Raw genomic sequence first — 27,771 nt, forward strand, 5'->3', positions numbered from 1 at the left:
TGTCGAGATGACACCCAAAACAGACAAACGGCATAATGAAAAAGAACGCTTGCAGTGAACTATAAAAAAATGAGACATTCAATCCAAGGTATTTTCATTTTTAAAATGTTTTTGTTTTCTTTCACACGTTTAGCTGAAGTACTCTAAAAATAGCTGGTAATAAATAAATTAGGTACCTAAGTAATTTATTACTGATTAGTACTTCAGTACTGGTCATTACGTGCTATTGATTTGTATAATCAAATTCTTAAGAAAATACTTCAGTATTTACCCAATAGATTAGTATTTCCTAAAAATAACATTACTTTGGTACTTAACTGAGATTAAATAAATCATACAGTACCAATCATTTTTAGAGCTTCTTAGCCAAAACATTATTTAAATACCAATGTGTCTGGGGTTTAAAATCTTCTTACATAGCAAATGAGTGGTTTTATATTCAAGTTCTATTTGAAAAAAAAAAAAAGTCTCTTAATTTGTTTTCTATGCAATACTGCATTATTGAAACACGCGGCAAACAGCTCCTGTAATAACCTTTAAAATTTGGTTGTGCTGTTCCCAGGAAACGCCAACCACCAATTTGTCCATTGTCCAAAACGGACCCATGCATTGTTTTGTTACCCCCTTTAAGGTCACAAACCTATTCAGGCATAACTAATCAATTTAATTTTATCGTGTTTAGACCACCACTTTGACTAGCATGAAGATGACATTATTGTAACCTTTACAGGTTCAATCACAATTTGACCAATTAAGACTGAATTGTAGCAAAGTTTGGAACAGTGTTCATTTATTGTTCAATACACCAATGACAGTTGCCAGATAAAAGACGTTTCATGGTCCATGAACATAAACGGCTGCATCTGATGTCTCACGCCAAGTCGGTGCCTTCTTGAAGACTGTCCAGGTAGGTGGATGAAGCCGTGTGGTTGTCAAAAAAACCAAGTTGGAGTTGGCCCATGCATCCAATTCAGTCATACAAGAAAGTCCAATGGGCTGCAGCCGGCACGATTATGGCTTTACTTGGACCTCTGCCTCATCTTTCTCCTTTTACGCTTCAGCCTGAGAAGGGAGGGGGGAACATTCTAAGTGTTGGATACAAGGTAATCACAGTTCCAAGGTATGCACATTTTCAAGTTTATAGTCATCTTTTAAAAACACATACACACATATGAATCATAGAATCATTAATTAAATACACTTTTAACCGTATTAAGTCATTTTGGACAATCCAATGCATTGTAAGAAGCTGACACCATAGGCAAGTATGCACTTTGAACTATAGCCCACAAGACCTTGGCATAACAGTGAAACGCAAGATACTTAACAACTGCAATTAAAAAACAGATTGTGTTTACCTGCGCATGCGCTTCTTCCTCCACTGTAAGAAAAGAAATGGTTATTGTACACCAACACGTGTATTACATGTGCTGCTGATTATGCCTGTTCGAGAACATCTACGAGTCGCAAAACCGAACTCAATATTGTCAAGATTACTATAGTTTCCTTCATGACGCATGACTGGATACACGGCAAATAAACTGCTCACTTGTTCTCCATTACAGGCATACGACACAATTGGGCCCGCGTGTAGCATGAGCATTTCCGCAATTATTTTCACTTGGGTTTGCTCCACAATTAATTTGTTCGCAATTATACGTGTTGCATACCGACTAGAAACAAAATGCAAGCAATTCAAAAGTGGCGACCGCTCATATTTACCGAAACCAAAACGTAGCAACTAAGATAGCATTTTTTTTGTTAGCGGTTCTCAACGATGGCGGTAAACAAAACGATCTTACCTTAGCTCTCATCGTGTGGAGAAAAGTCTGTTCAAAAGATAAATACAACACTGTTAGTTCTCATAGATGATGGGAAAACTTAAAGGATTCGATTAGATTGTAACGTGAGGAAAATTGATACAATACCTCACAGCGAGAAGGGCAATGGAAAGAGGATGTGACGACAGATGAAGGACATATTTATACAATCGGTGACGTCATGTTTATGCGCCGTTTATTGTGTGCCATCGTTAGCATGACGGGAGTTGTAGTTTTGCAGTTTACGCGCGTACCTCTGACAGGAAATGATATGTGACGTAAATGTTCACCGTGAACGACATTGATGTGGCCGGGTAGCTTATATTTAACCTCTGGACGTCAGAATTGTTTTGGATTTTTTTTATATCACTATTTGTAATAGTTATAGCTTGATATCGGTTAGAGATAAAGAAACACTATAAATGTTGCTTAGTGCATTTTTTTCTGCTTTGGCGCTTAAAGATTTAAGATTCAGAATATAAAATTGCGGTGATTAAAAAGGTCACAAAAATGTGTTTTACAATCTATGCTATTTCTATAGTATGTTTAATTTTACATTCTATGCTATTTCTAGAGCATGTTGTGCTTATGCAACCATTTATGACCATTGGAAATGCGTAGAAATGCACACCACAATAAATGATAGTAAATGTTAGGCATAAATGCGCCTTTATTGAAAACAAACAAATATGAAAAGGTTTATTGTAGTTATTTGAAAAGTCCGTTTGCCCACTGAATGAGGTACACTGCAGGACTGCACATTGGGACAAATCTGGATCCAGGTCTCCACTCAAATCTGAGATGGTCTCTTCAGAAGCATAAAACCTGCATAGCTTTTTCCATCACAATTTAATGGCAGTTATTTTAGCATTTGCTCCCCAACACCTGTTTTCCCTTTAACTTCTAAACGTGGGAACATTATTTGAAAAAATATGATCTAACCAGAATATCACATTTATGACACTACAAACCTTGTAAATACTGTCAATTACATTCTAAAATTGTGGAATTATTCTAACATTGTCCATTTTCAGGAGTGACGAGCACCAAATATAACCCTTTACTGTATGTCCATTGAACAAATTGCAGATGACCCGCAGAATAACGGAAATGACATGTTATTAACAAGTTGTTCATTCATTTAGTTCATCAGGCCAATTGGATATGTGCCGAGAGCAAAAGCTCCAGTAATTCTTTAATCAGGTTTGGACATCAAAAATATAAACTGTTAGTCCCATTAATGCCCAATGTAACTGAGAAGTTTGAGATGGTGGATTTCAGCTCTAACTAGTATGGTGAGGGGGATTCGTTTTTAGGAACAAACACACTCGTTTATTTCTTTTATATCCTCTTCTGTAATGCAGTAAAGGGTTAGGCATCCGTGAGTTCAAGAAACAACGTCGCTTATGAAATATTCACTTTCACTTCCAGCGCTTGCTTTTATAAATTTGAAAAATTGTGAAATCGGCTCGAGAATGACTTGTAGGACAAGCAGGCTAGTTTTCTTGCTTCTCTTTGGGCTTTTCTTGCATGGGCATCAAGGCAGGTCATTTATTCCGCTGCCTCCGTTTCCTCACTTGGCTGCCCTGCTGCATTTTCTGCTGTCTTTGAGGCCTGAAGGAAGCGACAGCAAGAAAAAACAAAACAAAAAGTCAAGTACACTAGCTTGATGGGGCAAAAAAATGGCGCGTAAAAGTCCAATTCAATTAAGACAATACCTTCTTTTTCTTTTTCTTTTGTGTTTTCCTGCTTGCAGAGCTCTGTAGTAAAGTCTGGAAAACAGGCAAGTGTTAGTCTAAGATCATTCCTATATTTTACAGGCATACTAGTGTAACGGATGCCAGACACCAAAACTCATGTGTATGTAACCCGTTCGTACCCGTAGATCTGCGTCCTGGACTTCATGCTCTGACTTGTATAACTCTGGCTCAAAGAGCCCGTTGGTGATCCTGTGAGGTCCGTTGGCCATCAGCAGCACCGTGAACTTAAACTGAGCTACAAATTCTCCTGTGACAAAGACAAGTGGATGAGAGCAGTGAGAAGTTCAACCAATTGCTGCAGAATCAAACAACACATTTTAAAAATAAATACATAAATAAATAAAAAACCCTTGCCTTCTTTCTCGTGGAGCACGCTGAAGGGCTGCAGTAATTCATGCTTGGCACATTCCACAACTCCGAGCCGGGCTTTGGCCTCATCCTCAAAAGCTCTGAGTCAAACAAGGCAAATGTATCTGGTCTTAACTATCTTAACTTATCTTTTGACTTGCAGCCTCCAGAACCATGGGCTATCTTTTTGTGTTTGTTATTGCGTCCATTTTGTCTCAGTAAGGCAAGTAAAGTTAATTGCATGCATCCCGAATGGATGAGACACCATTGGGAATTCCAAATGTCCTCTAGTGAGCACACAAGGACTTAGTAAGGTAGCTTGAATGAGTCAAATGATATGAGCCTTCAACAATGGACACAAATGCGTTTTAGGGAGATATACATAGCTGTCAATGACAGTGAACGAGTAAACGTATTCATTGCCAGCCCAGTATAAATGGATCCCAGTATGAATGGATCTTTGTAACCTATCGGTATCCATGGAAGTGACAATGTGTAAGAGTTAGACCATTTTCATTAGAAATGAATAAATTCAATAATCATACATTTCAAAACTTTGCAAATAAATGAGTTAACGACCAACAGTATGTTTTCAATATAATCGCAGTTCTAGTTATCATTAAATTATATTTTAAAAAAAAGGGGGGAGGGGTGTTGCTACATTTACCGTAATGCCTCATAAAGCCCTCACAGGCGCATGCGAAAAATTACACATGCTCCCTTAGCAGGAATTATTTTTGTATTTAAAACAGGCGGTTGTTTTCTTACCTAAGAGTGAAGGGCATGGCATCAAATCGACGTTCAACCTCACTGAAGAAGGTACGCGAAGTCTTCATCTTCAGACCGTACTGTTTACTGGGGTCCCTCTTGTATATGGTGGTCCTCAGACCACCATCTCGGGCCTGACAGGAGATGCGAAGAGCATTTTAGTTTTCTTAAGGGAGCACAGTGTATCAGTTGACACATGTATGCATTAACACAATACACAGTTACTACGAGTGTCGTGACACAACTATTTCACTTTCGATATGATGGAGCCTACAGTAATCGTTTTGATCTGATATAGTATCAGAGGAAATTACACATGCTTTTATTTTTGTTTTCCCAAAAAAATAAGAATATGAACTGAGGCAATCATGCTACGTGGAAGATTGGCTTCATTGCAGCGTTAAGTGTCACTGACCTTCCCTTCTCCTGTGCTGACCAAGACGTCCACAGCGTAAACTTCGTGCACCTCAAACTCTGCCTTCTCGTGATCTTTCCTGCCAGCAGCAAAGCGTGAACGCAAACACAACCAATTCATTTAGTATGTTTATATTGTTGGTGTGCCAGCCCCCATATACAAATGAGCGTACAAAACATGAGAAAAATAACAGGAGTGATCCATCCGTCCATTTTCTATAGCCGCTTATTCTCACTTGGGTCACAGGCTTGCTGGTGCCTATCCAGCTGTCTCAGAGACAAACAACCATTCACACTCAACCCCACCTAAGGGAAATATTAAGTGCTTAATACACCTGCCACGCATGTTTTTGAAGCGTGGAAAGAAGCCGGAGTGCCCAGAGAAAACCCAAAGAGGCTCGGGGAGAACATGCAAACTCCACACAGGAAGGCAGATGTGCTAACCACGCTTCCACTCACTATGAATGATGTGAATGGCAAAATATTTTAATTGAAAAAGAAAATCACCTTTGCTGGTCTGTTGGGTTTTGAATGATGGTCTTCTCTCCATCAATGACATGCTGCTTTAACTGATGAGACAACATACCTTCAAAACACAAAAGACTTTATGCGTCAATATTGAATACAGATATATCAAGATATACCAGCAAGCTTCAAGATCAAATTAAAAAGCTGAAATTTTTAGGGGTCCTCACCCTCAATAGGTGAGCATTTAAACGACTGGGAGATCTTCCCCCAGGCCTCCGTCACCTGCGTGTTCTGCATTTGAGCAAAATCGGTCAATATTATGGAATTCTTTGGTGACCGCAGAATACTTCTGATGCAGGCGTACCTGGTTACCAGGTTTAACAAGGCGCAGGGCGGCTTCGGCGCACAGATGGGCTGCTTTAATGACGTCTGCTTTGCGTCCTGTCACAGGGTTCTCCTGCAGGGAAGTCAATAAAGTTCACAAGGTCAGAATAATTAGGACACTATGTTTAAAGTCAGAGTGCCCTCACCTTAGAAGCTCCCACCACAAAGCTGTGAGCAACGTTGGCAATGAAACCATCTACATGAACACCCAGGTCACTGGAAAAGCAAAGATAAAAGATCATTTTTATTCAAACGCAGACGTGTGCAAAAAGTCACTATACATTTTCCTTTAAGCCATCCATTAAAGTGAAAGTGTGAGTGACACGGTGCTTACATTTTTACCAGGTCTCCATCTTTCAGTGTATAGTCTGGGTCACTCTTCAGGGGGGAGAAGTGGCAAACGCAGTTATTTACTGAGACGCTTGTCGGAAAAGCGATGCCTAAAAAAAAAAAACGCATCAAGAAAATTCGTTTGAGAATCATACAGGACGTCAAACATCTTGCTATATGATCGGCGTACCTTTCTTTATGTCCTTTTCCTTCTTGAACACCTTTCCAGTTTCAGCCATGATGTAGGCGTCACCTTTCTCACACAAACTGAGCACAGACACGCCAGGCTTGGCTGCATCCACAACCAGACGCAGAGCCTCTGAGCGGGGAGAGAAATAAAGTAAGAAGCTTTGAAAAGAGGAACACACGGAATAAAAATGAAGAGCTGCAGAGTCTGTAGACTAAAATGCATTTGTTGATGTCATTGTCAACAACTTCTGGCTGAATTCAAGTGAGCTGTTTCAGCAGTTTATTACGAACTAATCATGCATATTTGTTGATCAATCTATGCGACATATGACACGCAGAACATTTTAAGACTGATCAACAGACAACTGAAGATAACATAGAATCATCGATGAACCCAATTTAAAATAGTAAAACTGCTTTAATCCACTAAATGATCTCCGTTACACTCGACCTTATACATTCAAGCATGTACAAATGCTAATTCGGACAAGCATGAAACAATTCCACATTTGAAATTCTCAAGACTAACATTGCTTCCTCTAGGTAAAAGTTGTCAAAAAAAAATTGAGTTCGTTGTGAAAGTGCAAGAGCATGTTGGGGTTGTACATTTAGGTGTAGCGCGTTGCTTGAATGAAGAAGCTAACTTTCCATTAGCACTCAATTCGTATCATGTTATTTTAGCACGTTTGCCTCCATTTGGCGTCAAATCCAAAAAAAGCACAGAGATTGCACGAGGCTTGAGGAGCTTTGCCTGCACCTGCTAGCCAACTGCTTAGCATGCTACGGGCTAGCTGGCGTAGCATACGTGTGCTTGGCACGTAAAGCACATGGCTGCACAAGAACAGGCCAACATGAAATGAGGCTCGTAAGGCGGACACTTACGGTTGGCTATGTCGCCTCCCATCTTGTACTTGGTGACCACAAGGTCCTCGGCAATGGTCTGCTCCTGCTCGTCGTCGGACATATCGACAGAGTTGGGAGTTGCAAATCGAGCGCAACGTGACACAAATCTCGGCGGCTCCGCTCCGGTTTCTGTCGACTAGCCGCCTCTCACCCACTCAACCCGGTTGCCGCCACACCGGACCCAGTCCGCCCCCTAAGCCACTCCCACCCGAAACGGACGTTCAACGTCACGATGACGACAAACCCCGCCAAAATGTGGGTAAACGCTCCTCTTAATTTAACGGTACGATAACATGCAATACAATTTACGATACGTCAGCGCGGCCGCCATATTACATGTGGCAGTTTTTTTTCTCGTCCGGTTTAAACGCTACGAACCTAACCCTACAACCTCAATCGTTTGTTTCATGATATTGTAAAAAGTAATTTCGAGCAGTTTTATAAATTAATCAAACTATTTCATGTATCACTTTTCCACTTATTAACTGTATACGTTAATACAACCATTTAATTTGGGTTGGTCTCCCAAAAATTTACTCGGAAAATTTTAACCGCTAGATGTCAGGATTTCCCTTTTTTCCACTCAAACGTCATCGTGTGAACAGATGAATGGTCCACATTTTCTTGGACCTAGAATCTTGGTTCTTAATCCATCGCATGAGTTTTACATGGTTAAATATCGTGTGACGTTTCCCACCCAAAAGGTGGAGGACTAAAATGCATTCATTGCTATTTTTGGATTCATTAGTCTCACTAAAAATACCGATTCGATATACACACAAAAAAAAAAAACAACAACAACAAACTATCATTTTGTTTTGACTTCTCTGACAGACGTTGCCCACCTGTTCGTTTTGGTCAGAAACAAAAACAATATTCACCAACAGAGAGGTACAGTATGCATGTCCCAATATGTCTCTAATTTAGTTTTAATGAAATACGATTAGCACTTCTATTCAATAATTTAATTTAGTCAAAAAATAACCACATGGGCGCAACATTTTCAGGTTTGATGTCGATTTTATTTCTCAAAAAAGCATGAAATTCCATGTCCTAATACCTGCAGAAACCTTGTTAAAATCACTTGTAACCCGTGAAGTGCCTTTATGTTCCCGCAGGAGTACTTTTATTGCTATTTGAGAATTCATTCTCTAAGAACAAATGTGAATCTATAGACTGGAATAAAATTCTACCAAAATGTAAAACAGATGGAAATGAATTATATGCAGGGATCAACAAAAATGTTTGCGCTAGCCTTTTAAGATGCTCACACCGCACAAGATTTGGTCACACACTTTCTTGTGTAGGTCCAGTATGACCTTTTTGCTTCTGCTTTTGATATCTTATTCTCACAAGTGACGTGGATGTGCTGTAGCCAATTCAATTTGTCTTTGGGCATGAGGCGGGATACACCCTGAACTGGTTCCCTAGTTTACTGTAACATGAACAGTCTGTAACAGGCAGCAGCTGGCAAAACATCAATTATTTTGGTAAATTCTAAAAGAACATATTAAACAGAAGGCTTTGCTTTTATGCAAACACTATTTTTTCAACACAGAGGGGCTAGCTCTTATGATGAGATTGCACTCCCTAATGTAATCTTTCCCAAACAGGGATCCGTCCATGCAGGGGGTATGCAGAAAAAATTTGAAAAGAAACTACAATGTTCTATCATGAAATTACAAAGCATTATGTTGGATTTCCTGATACTGCAGAAATCCTGCTAAAATCTCAATTAGCCCCTGAAGTGTACCCCCAGGTACTCACCCATTCGAGGACCGCTACTATTGAGAAATCTTAAAAACATTGTAGAGAAGAAGACACGAGAAGATTATGTAGTATTACGTAGGACATCACAGTAGGGATAGTTGTCACGGCTCATTTAGTTTACTGTAAAGACACCGTCCTCCCATCTGGACTGGTTGACCAACACATCATCTTCCTTCTTCAATGAGCCGAGTAGGTACTTGACCCCAGCCTTGACGCCCGTCTTGAGCCCGGCCCCGAGAGCGTAACCGGCCACGCCGGCAGTGCCGCCCGTGGCGATCATCAGGGCGTCCGTGCCGAGATCCACGGCAGTAAGCACGGCTCTTTCTTTTGCCGTTTCCGAGCAGTTGACCGACACGTAATACACGGCTGTGCCCAAGTTGTAGAGGGTGCTGACTGCAGGGATCCACTCCATCACTCTGTACACGCGTTCCTCATTTTGGTTGATGCAGGACCTCTGGAGGTCACGTCTTAGCCGTCGGCTTGAAGGGCTGGAGAATGAAATCTCTGCGCTACACTGCTTGATCCAACTATCGGTGGCTTGAGATGGTAGGATCCCACTTCCTTTCTTGAACACCGCCTGATATCTTCCAGGGAGTCCACCGCTTGTGACCCCAGCGCACATGACCCCCATCCTCTCACAGGTGTCCATAGCCTCCTCCAGCCCACCATCGGTCTCCTGGACAACCGCTCCAAGCAGCATGGTACCATTAACCCGAGTCCAACCGTGGCAATTTTGCCTCGTCTTCGCTTGTCCCGAACCCTTTCCCAAGGTAGCCATCTGCTGAATGTTGAACATGATAGCATCGAGACGACGCTCCGCTCGCTCGCTCCGAGTGGATGACGCAGGTGGACTTGGTGACTTCGTCCTCTCGATCGTGCCTTCCACTTCCAGGAGGAGTTCGTCGGTATCGGCGACCCCCAGCAGGCCGTACAACTTGACCACAAGGACGTGCGCCTCCCGTGGGCAGCCGGCCACCGCCAACACCGGAACCAAAGACAGACCCAGAAGCTCCTGTGGGAACCTGGAGGATAAAGGGTCGTCCAGACCACTGACAGACAGTAGCTCCCCGCAGCTTATATTCCTTTCATTGTGGAGATCTGGTATCTTCTCTTGTAGTTTTTCCATGAGTACGGATACAATGCGTTTGGCGTAATTTAGGTTCTTCTCTGAAGATCTAAGCGTTGATTCGGATTGTGCAGCCGGGGGAGCAAACTGTGGCTGAATTTGAGGATCTAGTGTGGCTGTCTCTCCAGCTCCAGGAATGCCACTGGCTGGTGACCACGGAGAGGGTTGCGCCTTACATAGAGCTTGTTCATTTAGCAGGAGCAAGACCATAATCATCCACTTCAACTTGGAGGCCATCATTTCAGTTTTATAGACGATACTAAAGTAAAGGAAGAAAACATAGGCAACTTCAACTGAAATACTTTTGGCAGATCTGGGATCAGTCTACAGGAACTGTGCTATATACAAAATATAGTGCGAGTCCTACCATAAGTATTTACCTACCTCGGTTATAGAAGGAGAGTCCACAGAGCAAACTGGAGTATGACTGAAAAGACAGCCGATGATAGGATTCTGCTTTTTTTCCTCTCCACGGGTTTGCTTCAAATTCCATGCAATGAATGTCTTCCTGGATCACCAATGAGAGACCCTTCCTTTAAAAGACATCCCATAGCCCTCCTCTTTCCACCTCATATGTCTTTTCAGCTCGCTCTTCTTTCTGGCCCCGTGGCTCACAAGGGAGACAAGGTCAGGAATATTGATTCACGTGGGGAAAAGTCCACATTTTGCTAAGGCCGTTTTGTTTGTCTGTCACGCTTGCCTCTCATCCTCTCACCAGTTTTGTTTTTGACCCAAATACTTGAAAGCACGCTCCCTTCGTGCCGCCAGCTAATTTATCCCCCGCGGTTTGAAAGGGAATTGAGGCAAACGGAGGCCAACTGAGGTGAAGACCCCCATATTGAATACGTCCGCTCATCTTATTTTGACCGTCTGTTCTTTCGTTTATTGTAGAAAATCGCTTTCGTGGCTTATGCCTACTTTTGCCTACTGCTTTTGTCTTCATCAAAGTGCTACATCCCATCTTCAGAACTAGAAAGCTGTAGAACATGCGCAGGAATATCTCTAAAGGTGCAACAGTTAATCGATTACCAAATTCAACCATAAATTTGTGCTAATTGATTAATAATTTCAAGACCCAAAAATTTCCATTTACTTTGGAAAAGCGATTTAAATTTTTGACGATTTTCCGACGTATTATCGACAAAACTGGCAAACAAATTATGGAAAAAACAAAATAAAACCAATTAAATGACAAAAAATAATTGACAACTTAATTTTCATCAAAGTTATTCATTCCAGCTCTGAAAATCTCAAATTTGAAGTTGCAGTAATATATTTTATAACCTTCAATGTCAATACATGAAAACCTGTAAATGCTTACTTGCGTTTGCAATCAAAAAACGTCAACATAAAAGATATGTACAATGAAATACAATTTATTTATAGTGATTAAAGTACCAGTCACTGCAAATTGCTTGACGACACACACTCACTCACACACTTAAAAAAATACTCAATTCAAAACATCATTACAGTCATAAATACATTGAAAACCTCATTACTGTACACCTTTCCCTTGAGAGCAATTTTCATCGGGCGAAGATTGTCACAAAAAACAACATTTTAAATAAATCTGAAATGCTTGTTCAAAATAGAAACATCAAGGGAAGGTGCAGGTACTTTAAAGATAAACTTTGGAAAGTGATAAACAAACGGTTACAAAAGAATTTGAATAGTAAATTGCAACAATTACAAACTGCTTAAATGCAGTCTTACATGTGTCCGTACTGCAGCCTCATTGTTCCAATGGTCATGCTCTTATCCGTTTTATGTTTGCTTTAGAAAGCAAGGAAAAAAAAAAGCTTTCCAAATGACTGCATTTGTACAAAGGTTGCTTCCTCGGCGAGATGAATACAAGCTCTCTCAACATACAGAAATCCAGTTGGCGATGTGTGCTGCTGGACAAAATTAAGTGCGGGTACAGTTTCTTAAAGGCGTTTGATCAGATACAAGGGATGGGATGAGATCTCGCGAGATTTTGAACACCACAAGATTTCTCATTCCTGCAGAGCACGTTTTCCTTTGTTTTGGCTCTTGTTTTTGCAATGGGGTACACAGATGCTTTGCACATTTGTTACTGCTCTGTATGACAGTAAAAAACACACCGGCAAACATGATAAGAAGGCCAGCCAAATTGAAAATATGAAACAATACCATCTCAAACAATATATGGACACAAAGGTTTCATTTTGAAATTGGTCCAAGGTGTTGCAACAGCTGCCGACTTGACTTTGAATGAGGCGCGACTCCAGACATAAACGCAAAGTTGTTCTGAAATTATGTTCAATTGCCAATTCAGGACTATAAAACGGACTAAATTAGGCTGACCTTCAATTGTACGTCACCTGTTGCCAGCGTTTAGCGCAGCATCTAGGGAAAAATTAGCAGTACTTAAGTGCGCTGGATCAGAGAGGATGCATTATTTGATTTTATTAGGCAGATGAATAGACGTCACTACTGCCTTTGATTCTAACAGCTTCACAGAGTTGCAGTTCCTACTGATAACTTTTGAACACAAAAGGCAGACTCAAACGTTGAATATTTTAGTTTTTGAGTGTTTTGAGAGAATTTTAGAGTTTTAGACTGTCTCAAACCCCAGTTGAATATTTATGTAAAAAAAAAAAAAAAAAGAAAAGAAAAGTTGGTCATTTAGGTAAGTGTAAATGGCTTATTTGGTCTTCTGTGGATATATTTTTTTTTTCTTCTTTATCCAAACACCAAAAACACTGAACATTTGAACAATTTTTGTTTTCTGGTCAATAAAAAGAAAAAGTTTCAAAGACTGGAAAATTTATATTAGGCAATATTGTATACACATTTTGCAAAAAAAAAACAACTTATTGTTTTGGTGAACTCAAGTCTCATGAGACAACTCATCTTGTGGCATTTGTGTCTCGTTCCATCCCTGTTAGATAGCAATACGTTCTATTTCAGTGAGGAGAATACATAGTTAGTGGCTAGAATACATTGAGTGGGTTCTTTTGGAAAATACATGACAACTTATCTAAATTGCACAAGCAAAAAAAAATACAAAATAAATATAATAAAGTCAACCACATTTTAAAGATCCATTACAGAAAAAAACATGCCCTCCTTATTGAAATGCTCACAAGGTGAAGTTAAGCACAGGCGTGCAAAGGCCGTGCGATCATTGGAAGGCTTGAATTCATCCACTATTACCCCCAAGGTGATGTTACAGCGCAGATTCCCGCACGTGGCCGATACGTGCCGACTCACGCACCCACGGACACGACTCGTGCTTAGTCCAAGTTAGTCGTTTTTCACAAGTGGTGCAAGCCGAGTGAGTATGTGACACGACAGGTTTCATTGAGGCCTCCTTTTTTTGGAAGAACGCACCAGTGGAAAGGTTTGCTTAACCTTAAGAGACGGATCAACATCCTGAAAGAGTGCAGTCGAGCGAGAACGTTCCGTTTTTTTCGCCTGGTCGGACAAACAAGACGTTCTGATGGATGGTGTAAATCTTTGTGTGGTTTGGACGGAAACTTGACAGAATTCAGCAAGCAAAGTGCAACTTGAGGTGGCTATAATAAATACATTTGTTCATTTTTGATAATCAAAGTGTCTGGATGATATACTTCTTAATTGTTTGAAATGTAATTACCATTTCCAAAGTGTCCTAATTGTAACTTCGGTTTCTTGTGTGTGGCTATGTGACAAAATCCATCACTTGGTTCTGTGTAAAAGGCAACAAAATGTCAGATCTCCTCAACCTTGAAGAAAATGAAATGAAAGAAAAGAAGCTTGGAATAAGTCAAGTCTTTACCAGGCATTTTCTGTTGTAACACAGAATAAACTCGGGGTCTCCAACCCTTTTGGAAAAAAAGATACTTTTTGGGTAGCAGTTTGAGAAATACTCCTGAAATAATACCGTAAATTTGCTTCAATTACATTTTAGAATAAACTATTAATAATGATCTATGTGAAGATGTGTGTATTTTTCACAATTATCATAATGCAGGAAATGGATAAATCCCATTAGGCAAAAATTTACGATCCACTTCTACAACTTTCCTAGGCAGTCAACATTTCCCAACACAGATGAGCCAATTCTATGGGCTACTCACTCTGGGTGCTACGCATGTCGGTGACCTTTTGTAAAAACCTTAACTACAGTGTTTGCCTTTCATCTACAAACTAAACAATGAGTGTTTATCTCATTCACTGCCATTGACAGCTATAGACATCAAAGCTCTACATTTACTGGGCTGGCGATGAATAAGTTAACTGCCAATGACGACAATAGATGTCAAAGGTTCAAGGTTTTGACTGGGATTACAATGAATACATTTAATCATTCGCCACCACTGACAGCAATAGACATCAAATCTATTTAACTGGGTTGGCAGTGAATGAGTTAAAGGGTTGTTAGCTAGACCGTGTCCAGATTCTTTGCTCCCAAAAGGCCCATCCCTAAGCAGAACTTGTTGAAAGCCGAATGGATAAAGGGCCATGATAAAGTGTGTGAACAATTGTTGGTCATTCATTCTACGTGACACCTGCTGCAGTTGGCGCAACGGTTGTTTGGTTTGTTCAGGGTGTGTAGCGGCGACGATAACAAATGTAGGGACGAGATGCGACCGGGTTTGTTATCTCAAGAAATGTTTTGAACAATGGCACAACTCGAGCTGGCATTCACAGAGATAGAAAAGGTGCTGTTTTTACGTTTCAAAAAGAATGCGGCTGATTTAGTCTGCGCCGGCATGACTTGCCAAACTAGAAAAACATTGATGTTTCACATTTTCGGTAATTTTTTCAACGCGCCGTTAAAATATAGAAGCCAACAGATTCTTCATTGTTCATCCGATTGTTTTGTTTCCTACTGTTTGGCGACTGGAGGCAGAGAATCATCTGCTTTCTTTTCATTGTTGACTTCTTCCTTTTGCTTCTTTTCCTGAGAATCCTCTTTGTTCTTTTTGTCAGCGACCTCAACAGCAGCAGCTTCCTTGGAGTTTGTCAACTCAGAAGAGTAGCTGAGCGGGGTGGGAGGCTGATAACGGTATTTGTAGCCAAAGGCACGCAGGTGATAGGCGTAGTACTCCAACAGATACATGTTGCTGCCGTGCACATAGTGGAAAGACACAGACAGGTCTGAGCAGCAGTTTGGACCCTAGGGAGGAAACATATATATATATAAAAAGGTTGTTACGATACAGTGTAAAAAGAAAAAAAAAAAAAACTATGGCAGACTAAATGATGGTGCTCTTTGCTTTCATCTGTGTAACCGCGTTCATGTTCATTATTCCATTTTTCATGCGCTCATCTTTGAAAATCTTTGCTACTCGCAAAGATAAAATCTTGAATCTTAAATTAGGGCACTGGACAAGCGGAGCAAGATGTTTTTCTTTGTGATCGTAAAAGGGAACGTGTTTTCTTTGAACTTGTTTTTTACGACTACATAAAGTGTCTAATCGTGCTGAATTGCAAATATGGAACACGTTAAGCAAGCACCCATCTCTCCCGTTCACTGAACCGGAAAATCTTGTCTCAATTATTTTTACAGAAAAAGTGATTTAGAGATGTTTTCCGGTTTTCTCTTCCCAACGCACCCGATTCAACTAATTAGCGCATGAGCAAGTTCTGAAGGAGCTTGAAAATAAGCCTAATCATTTGAATCAGATGCGTTTGAAAGAGAAGGTTCGAAAACATGCAGGACGCCGGCCTTCGAGGACTGGAGTTCGACGCCTGTGATTCAGAGCATTTTATCTCACGTGATTAATTCCTTTACTTGCCATTGAGATGGGGTAGTAGCAGTAGCTCCAATACCAGAAGCTCTTGGGGAACTCCGCAGTGAGGTGCTGCTCAGGGATGAAGGGATGAAATGTCTCCCGCTGGAAAGTGTCCCTGGAGTCTCCTGCCAGCACCCCGACTTTCTCCAGACACTGACCCAATGCGAGGTCCTCCACCGAGCTGGTGTGAGTGCACACTTTGTTTTGAAATCCTTGTACAAATCGTCGAAGAGCTTCTTTGCTCAGGACGTAGCCCGCGCCGCCGCTCATGTAGCCCTGCTTGGTGTAGGGCTTGAACCTTCGACCGAAATAAACGGGCTCGTCCGGGGTGTGGTTTGCGAGCACCCACCGAAGGTTGTCCACTATTACGTACGTGTCGTCGTCCGCCTTGAGGAACCAGTCGGCGTCGTTGCCGTACTGCTCGTAGACGTAATGGAAGGCCCGGATGGTTTTCCAGTAAAGCTGGTCTCGGCCCTCTTTTGTATGCACACCCACGGTCGGGAAGTCGGGATCGCTTACGGAGCTCACAAAGACAATAACGTTGCAGTGCCGACTCCACGTGTCCTTCACGAGACGAGCCTTCGACTCCAGGTTTTTAGGTGCGGTCACCACCCAGCAAAGAATGCGTACTTTTTTGTACAGTTCATCTGCCAATTTGCTATCCTCATCTGAAAAAAACAAAGAACAGCATTTTTCTCTTTTTTAAAGTGCACATTTACCAGTAGTCCCCCATAAGATACAGCAAAGCCGTATATTTGAAACCAAAAGATTACAAACGCTTACAAACACATATGTATTTGCTTCACACTATCTTGACATAAAATCAGGGCGTGCTAACCACTTTTCCACTGAGCCGCCCACGCTACTTGTGGTATATAATTCAAAATTTGAACAAGGTTTGCAAATTAGTCGTTTTGAACTGACGTGTACAAATCTTGACAATTGATCAATCTTTAATCAACAGACACAAAAAACAGCCTTTTTAGAACACTGTTAATTACCCTTTCTCAGAACTCCGAAATCATCACCAGCCCAAGTAATCTCATTTGTTCACCTACTGCTGTATTCATAACTACGGAGGGAATAGATCCATAAGCCCTAACCCTGAGGACTATTTTAAGAGTCCAACAACTTCAGACACAGTGGTATGAAGCAGGGATGAATCTGCGGATACAGAGAAGATGATTAGGGGATTTTGGTTGTCCAGGATAATCTGGGAGCTAGTTGATCCGTACCACCCGTGCACTATTCACCTCTATGAGCTGGGTCACCGAACGAATTAAGATTCTATTATTAAAAGTTACCATCACTTAAAGTTACCACGAATGTGCCTTTGTACAAATAAAAGCTGGGAAACACAAAGCAGGTTCGGCAGGTTGGGTTGGTCACAAATAATGTTATTGTCAACCCTCCCTCCGGTAATTGATTGTGTGAATGTGACAGTAATATGAAAATATGCAATTAACAATACCGTTGATTCAAATTAGCATCCTAAAGTTACTGTTAAAAGGTGGGTAGTATTGAACCACATTTATTATCTGTTTACTATCAACACTGGTGTCATACGTTAGTGTCAATGTCAGCATAAATAAGTCTTTTGTTAGCATCCTGATTTGCCATTCAACGCGATTTCAGAACAATGCCGTGTAGTTTGTACCATAATTGTACAAGGAGAACCACTCGATTGCGACATTGAAACTTTTCTTTTTTGACAGGCGAGTATTGTGAAAAAAAGAATAATAAAGGTGCTGTCGGAGAAAATATTGGCTCTGTCACATCCCAGAAAAGTGAAAGTTCTCAGCAATGCTCTTCTTTCCGGATCTACCGTAAAGTGCACATCAAGCTCGCTCCACTCCCCTCCCCTCTCCTCTCCCGACAGAAAAGTGGACAAAAAGTTCAACAGCGACAGAAAACTTCGGCGAACGATTCGGCGTGCACGTAGCACAACAGTTTATACGTTTGTCCTTGATCTTTTGTTTTTTGCCGCCGCCTCTGTTGATATTACATACATAGTGAGAAAGATGATGTGACAGTAATATGCGGTGATCAAAAAGGTTGGGGACCACAGATTTACAACACAAAGTAAGAAAGAGTATAATATACATGGCAAACACACGGCATCAACCTCGGCTGAACCCTGTGGGTTTTAAAGTAACTTTCGCCTTCATTGAGTACAATTCTTGGCTACTCCCTACCTCTGCTTGCTGTTGTTGGAAAGAGGAGCGTTTACCTGAATGATGAGGGTGTTTGAGATTGAAGAGGGCAGACCTCTCTATCTTCCACCTCTGGTCTTCTTCCTCTTCTTTTTCATTCTGCTGGTGCTGATGGTGTTCAACGGATGTGTGGATGGGGTACACAGAGAAAGCGTCTTCGAGGCCCACTTGTCGTAGAAATAGGTAGAGCATGAAGAATCCAACCAGGAAACCCAGACAGAAGGAGACTCTGGACACTGGGGACTTCATGCTGGTGTGTCGCCGTCGCCGTCAGCCAAGAGCTTAAGGGGAAAGTACACAAGTCAGCGGAAGGCCTCGAAAAACTTATATGCCGACGTCAGAGGAGGGTTGTCAACTTCCAGTTGGAAAGGTGTGGTTTATTGTACTTACAAGCCGAACGGACCGTAGACACCATAGCAGCCGTTGCCTTCACGGCCACGTAATAGCGCGACCACCCAGAAGAGACATTATATCCCAGGTAGCGTAGTACGGCGTTATATTTGTGCCACAATCGCGAGCGCGGAAAAGAATGAACGCAGAAAATAAAACCGAGCGAGCGAAATCAGATTTTGAACGGAGAAGAAAACTATAGAGCGCGCAATGACAAGAGTTCGAGCGAGCGCCGATGGATTTTGAGCACGGAAATAAAGTTCCTTTTTGCTCGCTCGCGATATCCCTTTCTCGCTCAACATCTCGCTCTAGCTCGCGATACTCCTCCCTCCCTTGCTCAACATCGAGCTCTTGCTCGCAGGAGTTATCCTCTGCACGCGCTCAGTTCTGCACACGGTCACGAATGTGCCACAAAGATAGCCAATCAGAGCTTGTTAAAGCAAATTGATTGACAGCTTGGTATCCAATGAGATTGCTTGTTGTGTTAACCCGGAACGAGCAAACGAGAGTGCGTCACGTCGATTTGGGCGGGAGGAGGTGGGTTTATATCATTTAAGTACAAAAACTAACAAGGTAGTTCTGTCAAATGATACGATACAGGAATAATAATAATATTAAAAGCAATGCCCGTACATTGTTCCAAAATAAGTCTACCTTTCCTTCGTACTTTGCACCTTTTGTGACGTCATACGATCGGCAAGGTCTGCAGAATCCTGCTATAACGCAAAAAAAAAAAAAAAAAAAAATCCTGGTAAAACGTGTCTCCCAAAGACCGGAAACGGAATTTCCAACAAGCCGTTCAAATAATAATACCCATTAACATTGGGGTGTCCAAACTCGGTCTTCGGGGTGGGTATTCTGCAACAAGCTCAGCAGAAGCGTGACAACCATCCTGATCATTTGAATCAGGTGTGTTGGAGGAAGAAATCTGAAAAATACTGTACTGTATATAGAACACTGACTCTTGAGGACCGAGTTTGGACACCCTTGCATGAACAGAATAATTCAACATTAAAGCGGTGTAAATCAACCTGACTTCAGAGGTACTTTTATTTTTAAGATTTCATACAAAGTAGTTCAGGTGGATCACATTTTTTCTTTAGCTCCTGAAGCCAAGAGGTGAAATACAGACCCATGAACACTACCAAAATATACACACCTTTCAGTTTTTCTCTCATAGAGTAGGAAGGTGTTCTATTATTTGCTCAAAATGTATTGACACTGACTTGCATCAAAATTGCACTCATTACTCAGCTTGAAGCAACCTCTTGTGTTTGTGCTAACACTTAACATAAACCTAACCAAAAATTACTCAGAAACTATATACAGGTCAAGCCATAATTATGTACAGGTCCACAATTCAGCCCTTTAGATGCACCACAAAGATGGGCAGAATTTTTGTTTGATTTTTGATACGCCACAAAAGTTGAATTGAGGCGGCTTGGTCAGTGTTATTCATTAAGATGGTTCACAGTTAATGTGAAAGGCTTCCCTTCTAGGTCAGGGTGTCCCCCGCCTACTGGGAGTCAGCTGGGATTGGTACTGGCAAGCCTGTGACCCTTGTGAGGAGAAGCGGCTCAAGAAAGTGAATGGTTTTCCAGGGTGTAGTCTCAAAGGTTGTTTTTTTTTTTTTTTTTTTTTTTTGCCAGGAGTGGTAGCGTGTTATTAAAAGGACGACTCACCATCTGGCATTCATAACTAAAGAAGAAGCTGTTTTTGGATTAAATGTGGAACACCTTTAACAATCAAGAATACAGTTACCTCAATTTAGCTTTTGCGGCTTACCATGATTTAGTTGGCTGAGAATCTACACCAATTTTTGGTACACAATATTTCATGAGCAATTACTAGTAATTTAAATAACTTAATGACAGAACAAACTCAAACAACAAACGTACTAAGTTTTCAGAGTTTCTCTTACAAATGATAACACAAAAGAAGCCCATTGGTGGTGTTTGTCCAAAAATCCCAAAGTGCCACAGCATGTGCAATGTACACATCGACTGAGTAGAACACTGCCGGGGACCTCAGTGAATGACAACATGGATGACTGCCATGCAAAATAGGCAGCATGAAAAAAATGGATAGAAATAAGGTTGTCATTGTTCATCGTTTTTTGTGAACCATTTAGGAAAAGAATGGAAAATGCATAACTCATTCAAGTAGAGCTGACAGTGATTCTGTCATACAACATAAACCTATGTGCCCCCTATGCATCGCAGACTCCATACAAGCTTTTCAAAGGTGCAAATGTGAGGTCTTATCACCTGCTGGCTTTTAACAGCAATAAATTAATCATTTTGTGAATTGGGGGATGCGCTTCAGAGTCTGCCAGCGTCGCTCATCACCACCCGAAGTGCAGCGTCTCAGTGGCGGCTTCACAAATCCACGTCATCTGAGTCTGAGTTGGAAGATTTGGACTCCTCTTGGTTCTCGCCCCACACAAACCTATAGTTGTTCTCCAACTCTTCCTGTCGCTTTTGCTCTTTGTGGACTTCCTCCGAGCCTCCAGTCTTGTCACCGAAAAGAACAAAGTGTTACTGCTTTTCTCTAACGTTTAACGCCTTGAAGCCTGAATTTATTTCCGATAATTAAGAAAAAAAAAAAAGGGCGGGGTGGGGATTTGCTTTCAGGTAGTAGTTACTGTAGTAGCTTAAAATGGCTATACATACATTTATCAAACATTACTATGACCTATAAAAAAATTACTCAAGTGTTATTCCCACGCACTAAATTTGACTGAACTTTTAGTGCTTATTGTCACAAATTAGCCTCAAACCAAATTCGTCAAATACTTGAAAAAATACTTTACATTGGCACGCTACCATCTCATGTTTGCAACAGGAGTACACAATTTTGCGGTCCGAAAATGATAGTGTAAAACGAGAACATCTTAGCCATGCAAAAAATGTTGTATTGTCCCATCCTCTTTTGAAAAGAAACACAAGCACAGTTGTATCCATTCAGGTTCACCAATGGCAGTAAAACAAAAGCCTAGACGGTATAACAGCTTCAAATATTTTACCAGCAGGTTTATGAGGAGCTCCCGAAATGACTTAGTGTCTTCTTCGGTCAGCCACTGATCACCTGCTTCGTCTGCATTTTTTCGCGTCAAGATCTTCACCTCGATTTTACCTAGAGAAGAAAACAGGAGGGTGTGGGGATGTCTCCTATTAAATATAAACAACCCCTTAAAAATGCCCAGCATGTCTGGAATGAAGAATGGACACCTGCCAAAGCACACACATGGATAACTTTCACTTCAAGCCACTGTGGCCTGGTTTTCAAAGTCTAATTAATGCAACAGTATTTCAGTGTCATCACCAAATTCACAAAATATTCGCCCAATTAAAATAGGGAAAGGGGAGAGAGAGAAACACCTGAGTCATATGACTTATCATTTATGGTGGCTAAAGTAGGTTAAAGAAACAAGAGACAGATGGAGGGGGACGCCATAAAGTTGACGAGTATGTTAGCACTCCCCAATCATACCTTCGGCCTTCAGTCCCGCTTTCTCTAGCTGTTCTTTAACCACGTCCTTTATGTGCTGCCATTGGGGATCTCCTTTGCCCAACTCCTGTACTTTGAACTCCCCATCAGAGTTGCTGCCTGCCTTATACTTAGTTATTTTGATCTTAACATGGTCATCGGCATCTTGGTCTGGTGGGTAACGAGACAAAAGAGGGACAAACAAACTGGCTGTCAGAGACAAGAATCCTCACGGAGACAGACAGATCTTGATCTAATGTGGTGTTCACAAATAATGATGATTGAGACGGTTTAAGTCAGCAAAAGTGTGATTTCCCTTCTATAGTGCAGAAACCCGTTTAACGCTAAAGTCACATTTGGAGTCAACTGCGTTCTTTCCAGCCAGATTGTGCTGTAGACAATTGGAAAGCGACATGTTTATCCTGTTGCTGGACACAATGCAAGAAGCAAAACTTGTCTCACGAGATATTTTGCAGTCTAAAAATGACAAAAATGCAATCTAGATATGAGATGTTTTCAAGGTTTGCAATGTTTTTGTAATATTTGAAGTAATTTCCAAAGTCAAAAGCGCATTAATCTTGATATTTGAAATGTTGGAAAGCTCCTTAAGATATTTGTTAATATATATCAATTGAATTTAAATGTTAGTAAAACTAAACTTCAAAAACATGTTTGTATTTTTGAAATCTTTTTAAAGAGAGCACTAAACTGGTATCTTCTGATTTTTGCCTCATCATACAGTACCAGTCAAAAGTTTAGTAACGCCTTCAAAAAGTCATGTTTTGATTGCCCTGATTTTGCCAACTCATACTCAAGTCATCCCGACTATGCAGCAACCATTACCATTTTCAAAGTCAAAAATGTCACCGAAACATGTTTTACATTTTAATTTCTTCAAAGTCGGCAACTTTTGCTAAGATGACAGCCTTTGCGCATTCAGTTCGAGGATGTGCATTTTCAAAGCGTGACTAAAATGGATTCCTTAAATTTCGAGGTGTTTCCAAACATTGGACCGATTCTGTACATGGAGTGTTAGCAATCCTAAAAAAAGGGCTTAAAGATCCAGATGTGTCCCCTGCTTATCATTTTATCATTGGGGGATTCATTGCCTCATCAAATCCATGTGTGTGCCTTTATGGGATGGATAACAACCACATCTGACGTCCACACGAGACGAAGGCGATAACGATGGAGACGGGGTAACAAAGAGACGTCAGACTACGCCAGGCCAGGTTACCGGGCTGGTTTGGAGCCAAGCTGGGGCTGCCCCGGGTCGGATCGTTGGCTCTTTGAGCGCCTGTACTTTGATGCTCTGGGTCTTGCTCGTCTTTCTCCTCCAAGTGGTCAAGAAGCTTATCGAGCGTTGTCTCGAGTGCTTGCGTGGCCTGAGTGCGATCAAACTCTCCTTTCAGCCCCTCGGTCTCCAATTCCTGCTGTGCCTTAAGGAGGAAAAAAAGTCGAAGCCTTTTGGTGACCCATGTTTGTTTATAACTTAAAAGGAGTAGGATTCACAAAGTTTTGGGAAATACAATTAAATTGCTGCCACATATAGTAGTAAAAGTTTTATGGTGACAAAAGTTTGATCGAGAAAAAAAAAAATACAGTTCTGCTAGTCACATGGTTTCCTAAGGGAATAATTTGTTTGTCTGATACCTCATCTATGATGTTGTCGAACTCTTTTTGCATCGTTTCCTTTATCTCGTTAGTCTTATCAGCCGGCACAGAGACGTCTGCCATCTCATCCTCCAGCTCCTGAAACAGACGTTCTTCTTCATCATCATAATCACCATCTTCATCCTCTCCGCCGTCTTTCCGGCGCTTAACGGATTCGCTTTTCCTTGCTTGTTCCTCTGCCCGGTTTTGTGCTTTCTGCAGAGAAACAAACACCACACAGGAATGGAATATACAGGCACCGCAAAGATGGAAACCGACGCTGTTGTGACGTTTAAGAGCCAACCTTTCTATTACTCTCCCTGAGATGCTGGACAAATTTAATCAGGTCTGATGGGTCAGTGATGATTTTAAAGTTGAAGGTTTCGGCTGAAACACATTTCACAAATTTAATAAAAAAATATTTCATGCTTCAATACAAACATGAAATCAACAGCAGGGAAATTTGAGTCAGCAGTGAATTGTTACCTTCATTTCCATCATCTGTGACTTCATTGTCTGACTGTGAGTTGGAACGATCGTCAACTGTCTTTTGAGAAAACAATCAGATCAAGGAAAGTCAAATCACGCCCTCTAGCGGTACATGAACGTTCATTTACTAATTTTAACGAGCCAGTACAAATACGTTTCCACAAAGAATCATCATAATTAACAAAATGATGGGTCTTGCTCTAAAGCATGAGCCTTCACGGCGTTGTCTCTTTCTGAGACACTGTAGTGTGCATGCTTCAATTATTGCACTCATAATTCACTATGAGATGCTGCTAAGAGTGAAGAAAACATGTATAAGAGCAGCATAGAAAATAGAATCAGTCCTGTACTTTAGTAATCTTATTTTTTTTTTCTGCAGAGGATTTTTGCAACACCTTTATCGTGCTCAATTCACGCCTTTACAGCCACTAGTCATCTCACTACTCAAAGGCAGATATCGTATTCACTAGCTCACCCTGCTGCCACAAAATAGGTACAGCAAAAATAGGGATAACAATGTTTGTCGAAGGAGTGTGTGATAGTTTTGTCACTTTGCTAAGGACATAACATGATTGCACGCGTTAAATGAATAAATGATGTCAAATTGCACAATAAAATGGGTACCTCATTCTCTTCATGAGAAGAGCTTGTTTTTGAACTCGCTGGTTTCGTAATTCCTTCCCAAAATTCAGAATCCTCTGGGTCTTCTGATTCTGCAGCCTCAGACATGTCAGCATTATCTGGTAAAGACCGGACAAGAAATACATTCAAAGAGAGAAAAAGAGGGCAAGATACAAGTTATTTGCTCTTGAATTAATTAAGACGGACCTTTTTGATCTGACTGGCTGGGATCTGGCGAGGTTTCTTCTGTTGTTCCACCTTGAATAGGTGGCTTTTCTTCCTCGTTACCAGCCAACATCTCATCCAAATTTCTCAGCTCCTCTGAGATTTGCTCCACTTTACGCTTTGTGTCCGCTGGAAATCAAGCAAACAAACACAAATCAGGGACAAGTGGAAGAAAAGCCTTTTAAATCAGGATATAAATCATTTAAGAAAATATTCCACATAGGTATTGATAAATGAAACAAGCATTTATGTATATAAAACATTTCAAGCGGACATCGTCTTTGATCTTCATCTTTTGAATACTATTCATTACTAATTCAGTAGCACTCCAGGTCCCCGCTGCTTTCAAATTGTAAATGCAATATGCGTTCACGATGCTGCATCACCGTGACGATTTTGAAGATTTATGGCAACTCACAGACTTGAGCTTTGACATAGTCCATATACTGTTGTGCGCTTAGTGCCGGCTGGCATATGATCCCATGGGGTTTGGCCGTGGACGGAGGTCGCAGTAAGGGATGCTGGCACGTGCGACTGGTATGGATGGTCAGCACGTAGCGGCATGATTGTGGCTCATCCACTCGAGCGATGTAGTCACCCGAGCCATCTTCACACACAAACTGAGGAAGTGAGAGAAAAAAAAAAGATAAAGTCCACTCATTACCCATATCATGTGGAACATTGTACTGTCAATCCATTCATTTTGTATAACGTTTGTTCTCATTGGGGCCATATGTAAGCTTAGCTCAACTGACTGGAGGAAAAGTGGGATACAACTTGGACCGGTAGCCAACAACGTTTTTTTTATATTCTTGTTCTGAATTTATATCTCCCATCTAATTATCTCATTGTATGGTGCTGGAGTATCAAACGAATTGTCTTCTGAATGTCGTTTCAAAAGTCTCACCCGAACTTCTGCCTCTCTGGGATTCCCATTGATGTCACACTTCGATCCATTTACATAAGTCTGACTGTGGAAGCGTTTCAGTTTGTGCTGTTTGGAGGCCTGCAACATAATGACAACATAATTTAACACACGAGTTTGTTGTACAATTTCAATAGTCACAAAGAAAAGTCAAATGATAATCATTACCTTTGCGGTTTCATTGTTCCAGTCAAATTCAGACTCATAGTATCCCAGGTAGAGAATGTCCCCTTTGATTTCTGAGTCTGAAAAATGACAAAAATCCTTCTACGGAACAGCCTTGAGAAAACAATGTGGACAACAAATCTCTTACCTTCGAGGTGGTACTGTCTGATATGCTGACCATGGCAAAACTCATACGTCCACCAGTCTTTTGTCTGAGGGAAAAATAAAATGCAAATGTTTAAAGATAAACACACAACAATGCAATATAAACGAAACCCTAGAATGGCTGATCAAAGAGAACAATGATAGTGTGTATTTGGTGTCCTCTTTTTTTTTTTGCATGACAGTAATGTTCCAAAGAGGTTTAAATAGGCTCGAATAAATAGGCTATGGATTTCAATTTAAGTGGGAATAACAAAGAAGGATCCTTCTAAGCATTCAGTCTTGGCGGAGCACCACTTTCTGACAATTTTCTTCAACATTGTTGATAAAACAAAAAGCTTAATGTTGATCCGGAACCTTTGCACAGTACTAGATTTTCTGGGATCAATCATGTTTAAAATTAGGAGGCTGTTGTTGTTTATACCACACTTGAAGCAACACTTTAAGATCTATTTCAAAGTATTGTAATTAATAAGATCTATTCCAATGTATTATAAGAGAGCAGTGTACACCAACCAACACTAAACAAGGCGACTCTCGCATGGGACTGAGTAGATCAGGGATGTCCGGCCCTGTGTATCCTTGTGAGTCAGGATCTGAAACTGGGTCCTGGTGAAAGCGGACTGCCTGGGCTGGAAGTCGACACTCATATTGTTGTTTGTACTTGCTAGACACCATCATGACTTCATCTGTCTTAGTCTACGGGGAAACAAATGATACATCATTAAATCTATGCTCATTGGCACTTTGTTTGTTGGAAGTTCTGTTGTGACATCTGTCAGGAAGCTGCTGCGTTTTGAAGCACGTTTAAAAAGCTTCTTGCACATTACACCAACAAAAATAGAGCAAAGCAAATAGGAAACAGCACGACGCATGTTAACCTATTTCGTAAAAGCCTAAATAACGTAAATAGTCGTTATCAAAAGATAGCTTAGCGAAACCATTAGCTTACTGTAAATGGTCTCTCACCTGTCCCATGATGATCGGATCGGGTAGAATCTGAATTTCATATTTCATCTCATTCAGTTCTTCCAAGTTTAAGAAAGAAAAGACATATACTGGACACAACAAAAAAACGTATAATCTGTTTCGCCACCGTATTAGGTGAGTAGCCATGATTGCCTCACACCCCCACCTCTCTTCCTCATCCTCTTCTTCTTCGTCGAGTTGTCGTTCTTCTTCTACGCTTCGAAATCGAATCAAACGTGGTCATTGATGGCGATTCCCTTTGTTGCATGACGTAGCCGCATTCAGTGCTTGATGTGTGTTTGTATGATATAATATTGTGATTGTATTTTTACCAATTACCACGTGACAATATAATAACGTAAGGGGAAAAATTAAACCTTAACAACGAGTGATCTCAGTGGGGTGGGTAATGCAAAATTCTGAGAGCGGATTGGTCGAAAGGG

At 41.0% G+C, this 27,771-nt stretch overlaps 4 protein-coding genes and 1 long non-coding RNA gene across 6 annotated transcripts; all 5 read right to left on the bottom strand.

Annotated features, from left to right (window-relative positions):
• Positions 1-773: 773 nt before the first annotated feature.
• On the bottom strand, positions 774-1,989 carry LOC148418900 (uncharacterized). Its single transcript, XR_015866628.1, has 4 exons — positions 1,929-1,989; positions 1,803-1,829; positions 1,359-1,381; positions 774-1,062 (listed from the first exon to the last, which is right to left on the bottom strand). It is a non-coding gene; the product is annotated as an uncharacterized LOC148418900 (long non-coding RNA).
• Positions 1,990-2,460: 471 nt separating this feature from the next.
• Positions 2,461-7,576, bottom strand: LOC148418901 (proliferation-associated protein 2G4-like). The gene is made up of 13 exons (XM_088424590.1): positions 7,364-7,576; positions 6,483-6,611; positions 6,297-6,402; positions 6,109-6,178; positions 5,943-6,035; positions 5,806-5,869; positions 5,618-5,696; positions 5,112-5,190; positions 4,697-4,830; positions 3,935-4,029; positions 3,700-3,827; positions 3,539-3,592; positions 2,461-3,434 (listed from the first exon to the last, which is right to left on the bottom strand). The coding sequence occupies exons 1-13, from the start codon at positions 7,443-7,445 to the stop codon at positions 3,372-3,374; spliced, it is 1,176 nt and encodes a 391-aa protein (XP_088280716.1). The 5' UTR covers positions 7,446-7,576; the 3' UTR covers positions 2,461-3,371.
• Positions 7,577-8,384: 808 nt separating this feature from the next.
• On the bottom strand, positions 8,385-10,909 carry apof (apolipoprotein F). The gene is made up of 2 exons (XM_088424638.1): positions 10,665-10,909; positions 8,385-10,539 (listed from the first exon to the last, which is right to left on the bottom strand). The coding sequence occupies exon 2, from the start codon at positions 10,518-10,520 to the stop codon at positions 9,267-9,269; it is 1,254 nt and encodes a 417-aa protein (XP_088280764.1). The 5' UTR covers positions 10,521-10,539; positions 10,665-10,909; the 3' UTR covers positions 8,385-9,266.
• A 727-nt stretch (positions 10,910-11,636) lies between these two features.
• On the bottom strand, positions 11,637-18,974 carry c1galt1lb (core 1 synthase, glycoprotein-N-acetylgalactosamine 3-beta-galactosyltransferase 1, like b). Its single transcript, XM_088424367.1, has 4 exons — positions 18,631-18,974; positions 18,258-18,521; positions 16,031-16,695; positions 11,637-15,408 (listed from the first exon to the last, which is right to left on the bottom strand). The coding sequence occupies exons 2-4, from the start codon at positions 18,487-18,489 to the stop codon at positions 15,118-15,120; spliced, it is 1,188 nt and encodes a 395-aa protein (XP_088280493.1). The 5' UTR covers positions 18,490-18,521; positions 18,631-18,974; the 3' UTR covers positions 11,637-15,117.
• A 676-nt stretch (positions 18,975-19,650) lies between these two features.
• Positions 19,651-27,515, bottom strand: os9 (OS9 endoplasmic reticulum lectin). 2 transcript variants are annotated; one of them, XM_088423110.1, is made up of 15 exons: positions 27,329-27,515; positions 26,876-27,058; positions 26,346-26,409; positions 26,201-26,277; positions 26,015-26,113; positions 25,526-25,727; positions 25,090-25,236; positions 24,886-25,001; positions 24,259-24,319; positions 24,077-24,159; positions 23,773-23,988; positions 23,357-23,558; positions 22,123-22,290; positions 21,656-21,765; positions 19,651-21,143 (listed from the first exon to the last, which is right to left on the bottom strand). In XM_088423110.1, the coding sequence occupies exons 1-15, from the start codon at positions 27,473-27,475 to the stop codon at positions 21,009-21,011; spliced, it is 2,010 nt and encodes a 669-aa protein (XP_088279236.1). In that variant the 5' UTR covers positions 27,476-27,515; the 3' UTR covers positions 19,651-21,008. The 2 variants fall into 2 exon arrangements, with proteins under 2 accessions (XP_088279236.1, XP_088279237.1); XM_088423111.1 differs by lacking the exon at positions 22,123-22,290.
• Positions 27,516-27,771: the final 256 nt, after the last annotated feature.

Source organism: Hippichthys cyanospilos, chromosome 9 (genome assembly GCF_059441005.1).
Source record: "Hippichthys cyanospilos isolate Australia breed blue-spotted pipefish chromosome 9, RoL_Hcya_1.0, whole genome shotgun sequence".
NCBI classification, from domain to species: domain Eukaryota; kingdom Metazoa; phylum Chordata; class Actinopteri; order Syngnathiformes; family Syngnathidae; genus Hippichthys; species Hippichthys cyanospilos.

Coding starts and splice junctions, on each gene's coding strand:
- LOC148418901 (XM_088424590.1), bottom strand. CDS start 7,445: ATGTCCGACGACGAGCAGGAGCAGACCATTGCCGAGGACCTTGTGGTC. Junction 6,612..7,363: donor GGGAGGCGACATAGCCAACC/GTAAGTGTCCGC, acceptor CTCCCCGCTCAG/AGGCTCTGCGTCTGGTTGTG. Junction 4,030..4,696: donor GCCATGCCCTTCACTCTTAG/GTAAGAAAACAA, acceptor TGTTTGACTCAG/AGCTTTTGAGGATGAGGCCA.
- apof (XM_088424638.1), bottom strand. CDS start 10,520: ATGATGGCCTCCAAGTTGAAGTGGATGATTATGGTCTTGCTCCTGCTA.
- os9 (XM_088423110.1), bottom strand. CDS start 27,475: ATGGCTACTCACCTAATACGGTGGCGAAACAGATTATACGTTTTTTTG. Junction 24,160..24,258: donor CACAGATGATGGAAATGAAG/GTAACAATTCAC, acceptor AATGTGTTTCAG/CCGAAACCTTCAACTTTAAA. Junction 21,766..22,122: donor AGCGGGACTGAAGGCCGAAG/GTATGATTGGGG, acceptor TTTCTTCTCTAG/GTAAAATCGAGGTGAAGATC.
- c1galt1lb (XM_088424367.1), bottom strand. CDS start 18,489: ATGAAGTCCCCAGTGTCCAGAGTCTCCTTCTGTCTGGGTTTCCTGGTT. Junction 16,696..18,257: donor CAAACACCCTCATCATTCAG/GTAAACGCTCCT, acceptor TGTTTTTTTCAG/ATGAGGATAGCAAATTGGCA. Junction 15,409..16,030: donor GCTACTACCCCATCTCAATG/GCAAGTAAAGGA, acceptor TTTCCTCCCTAG/GGTCCAAACTGCTGCTCAGA.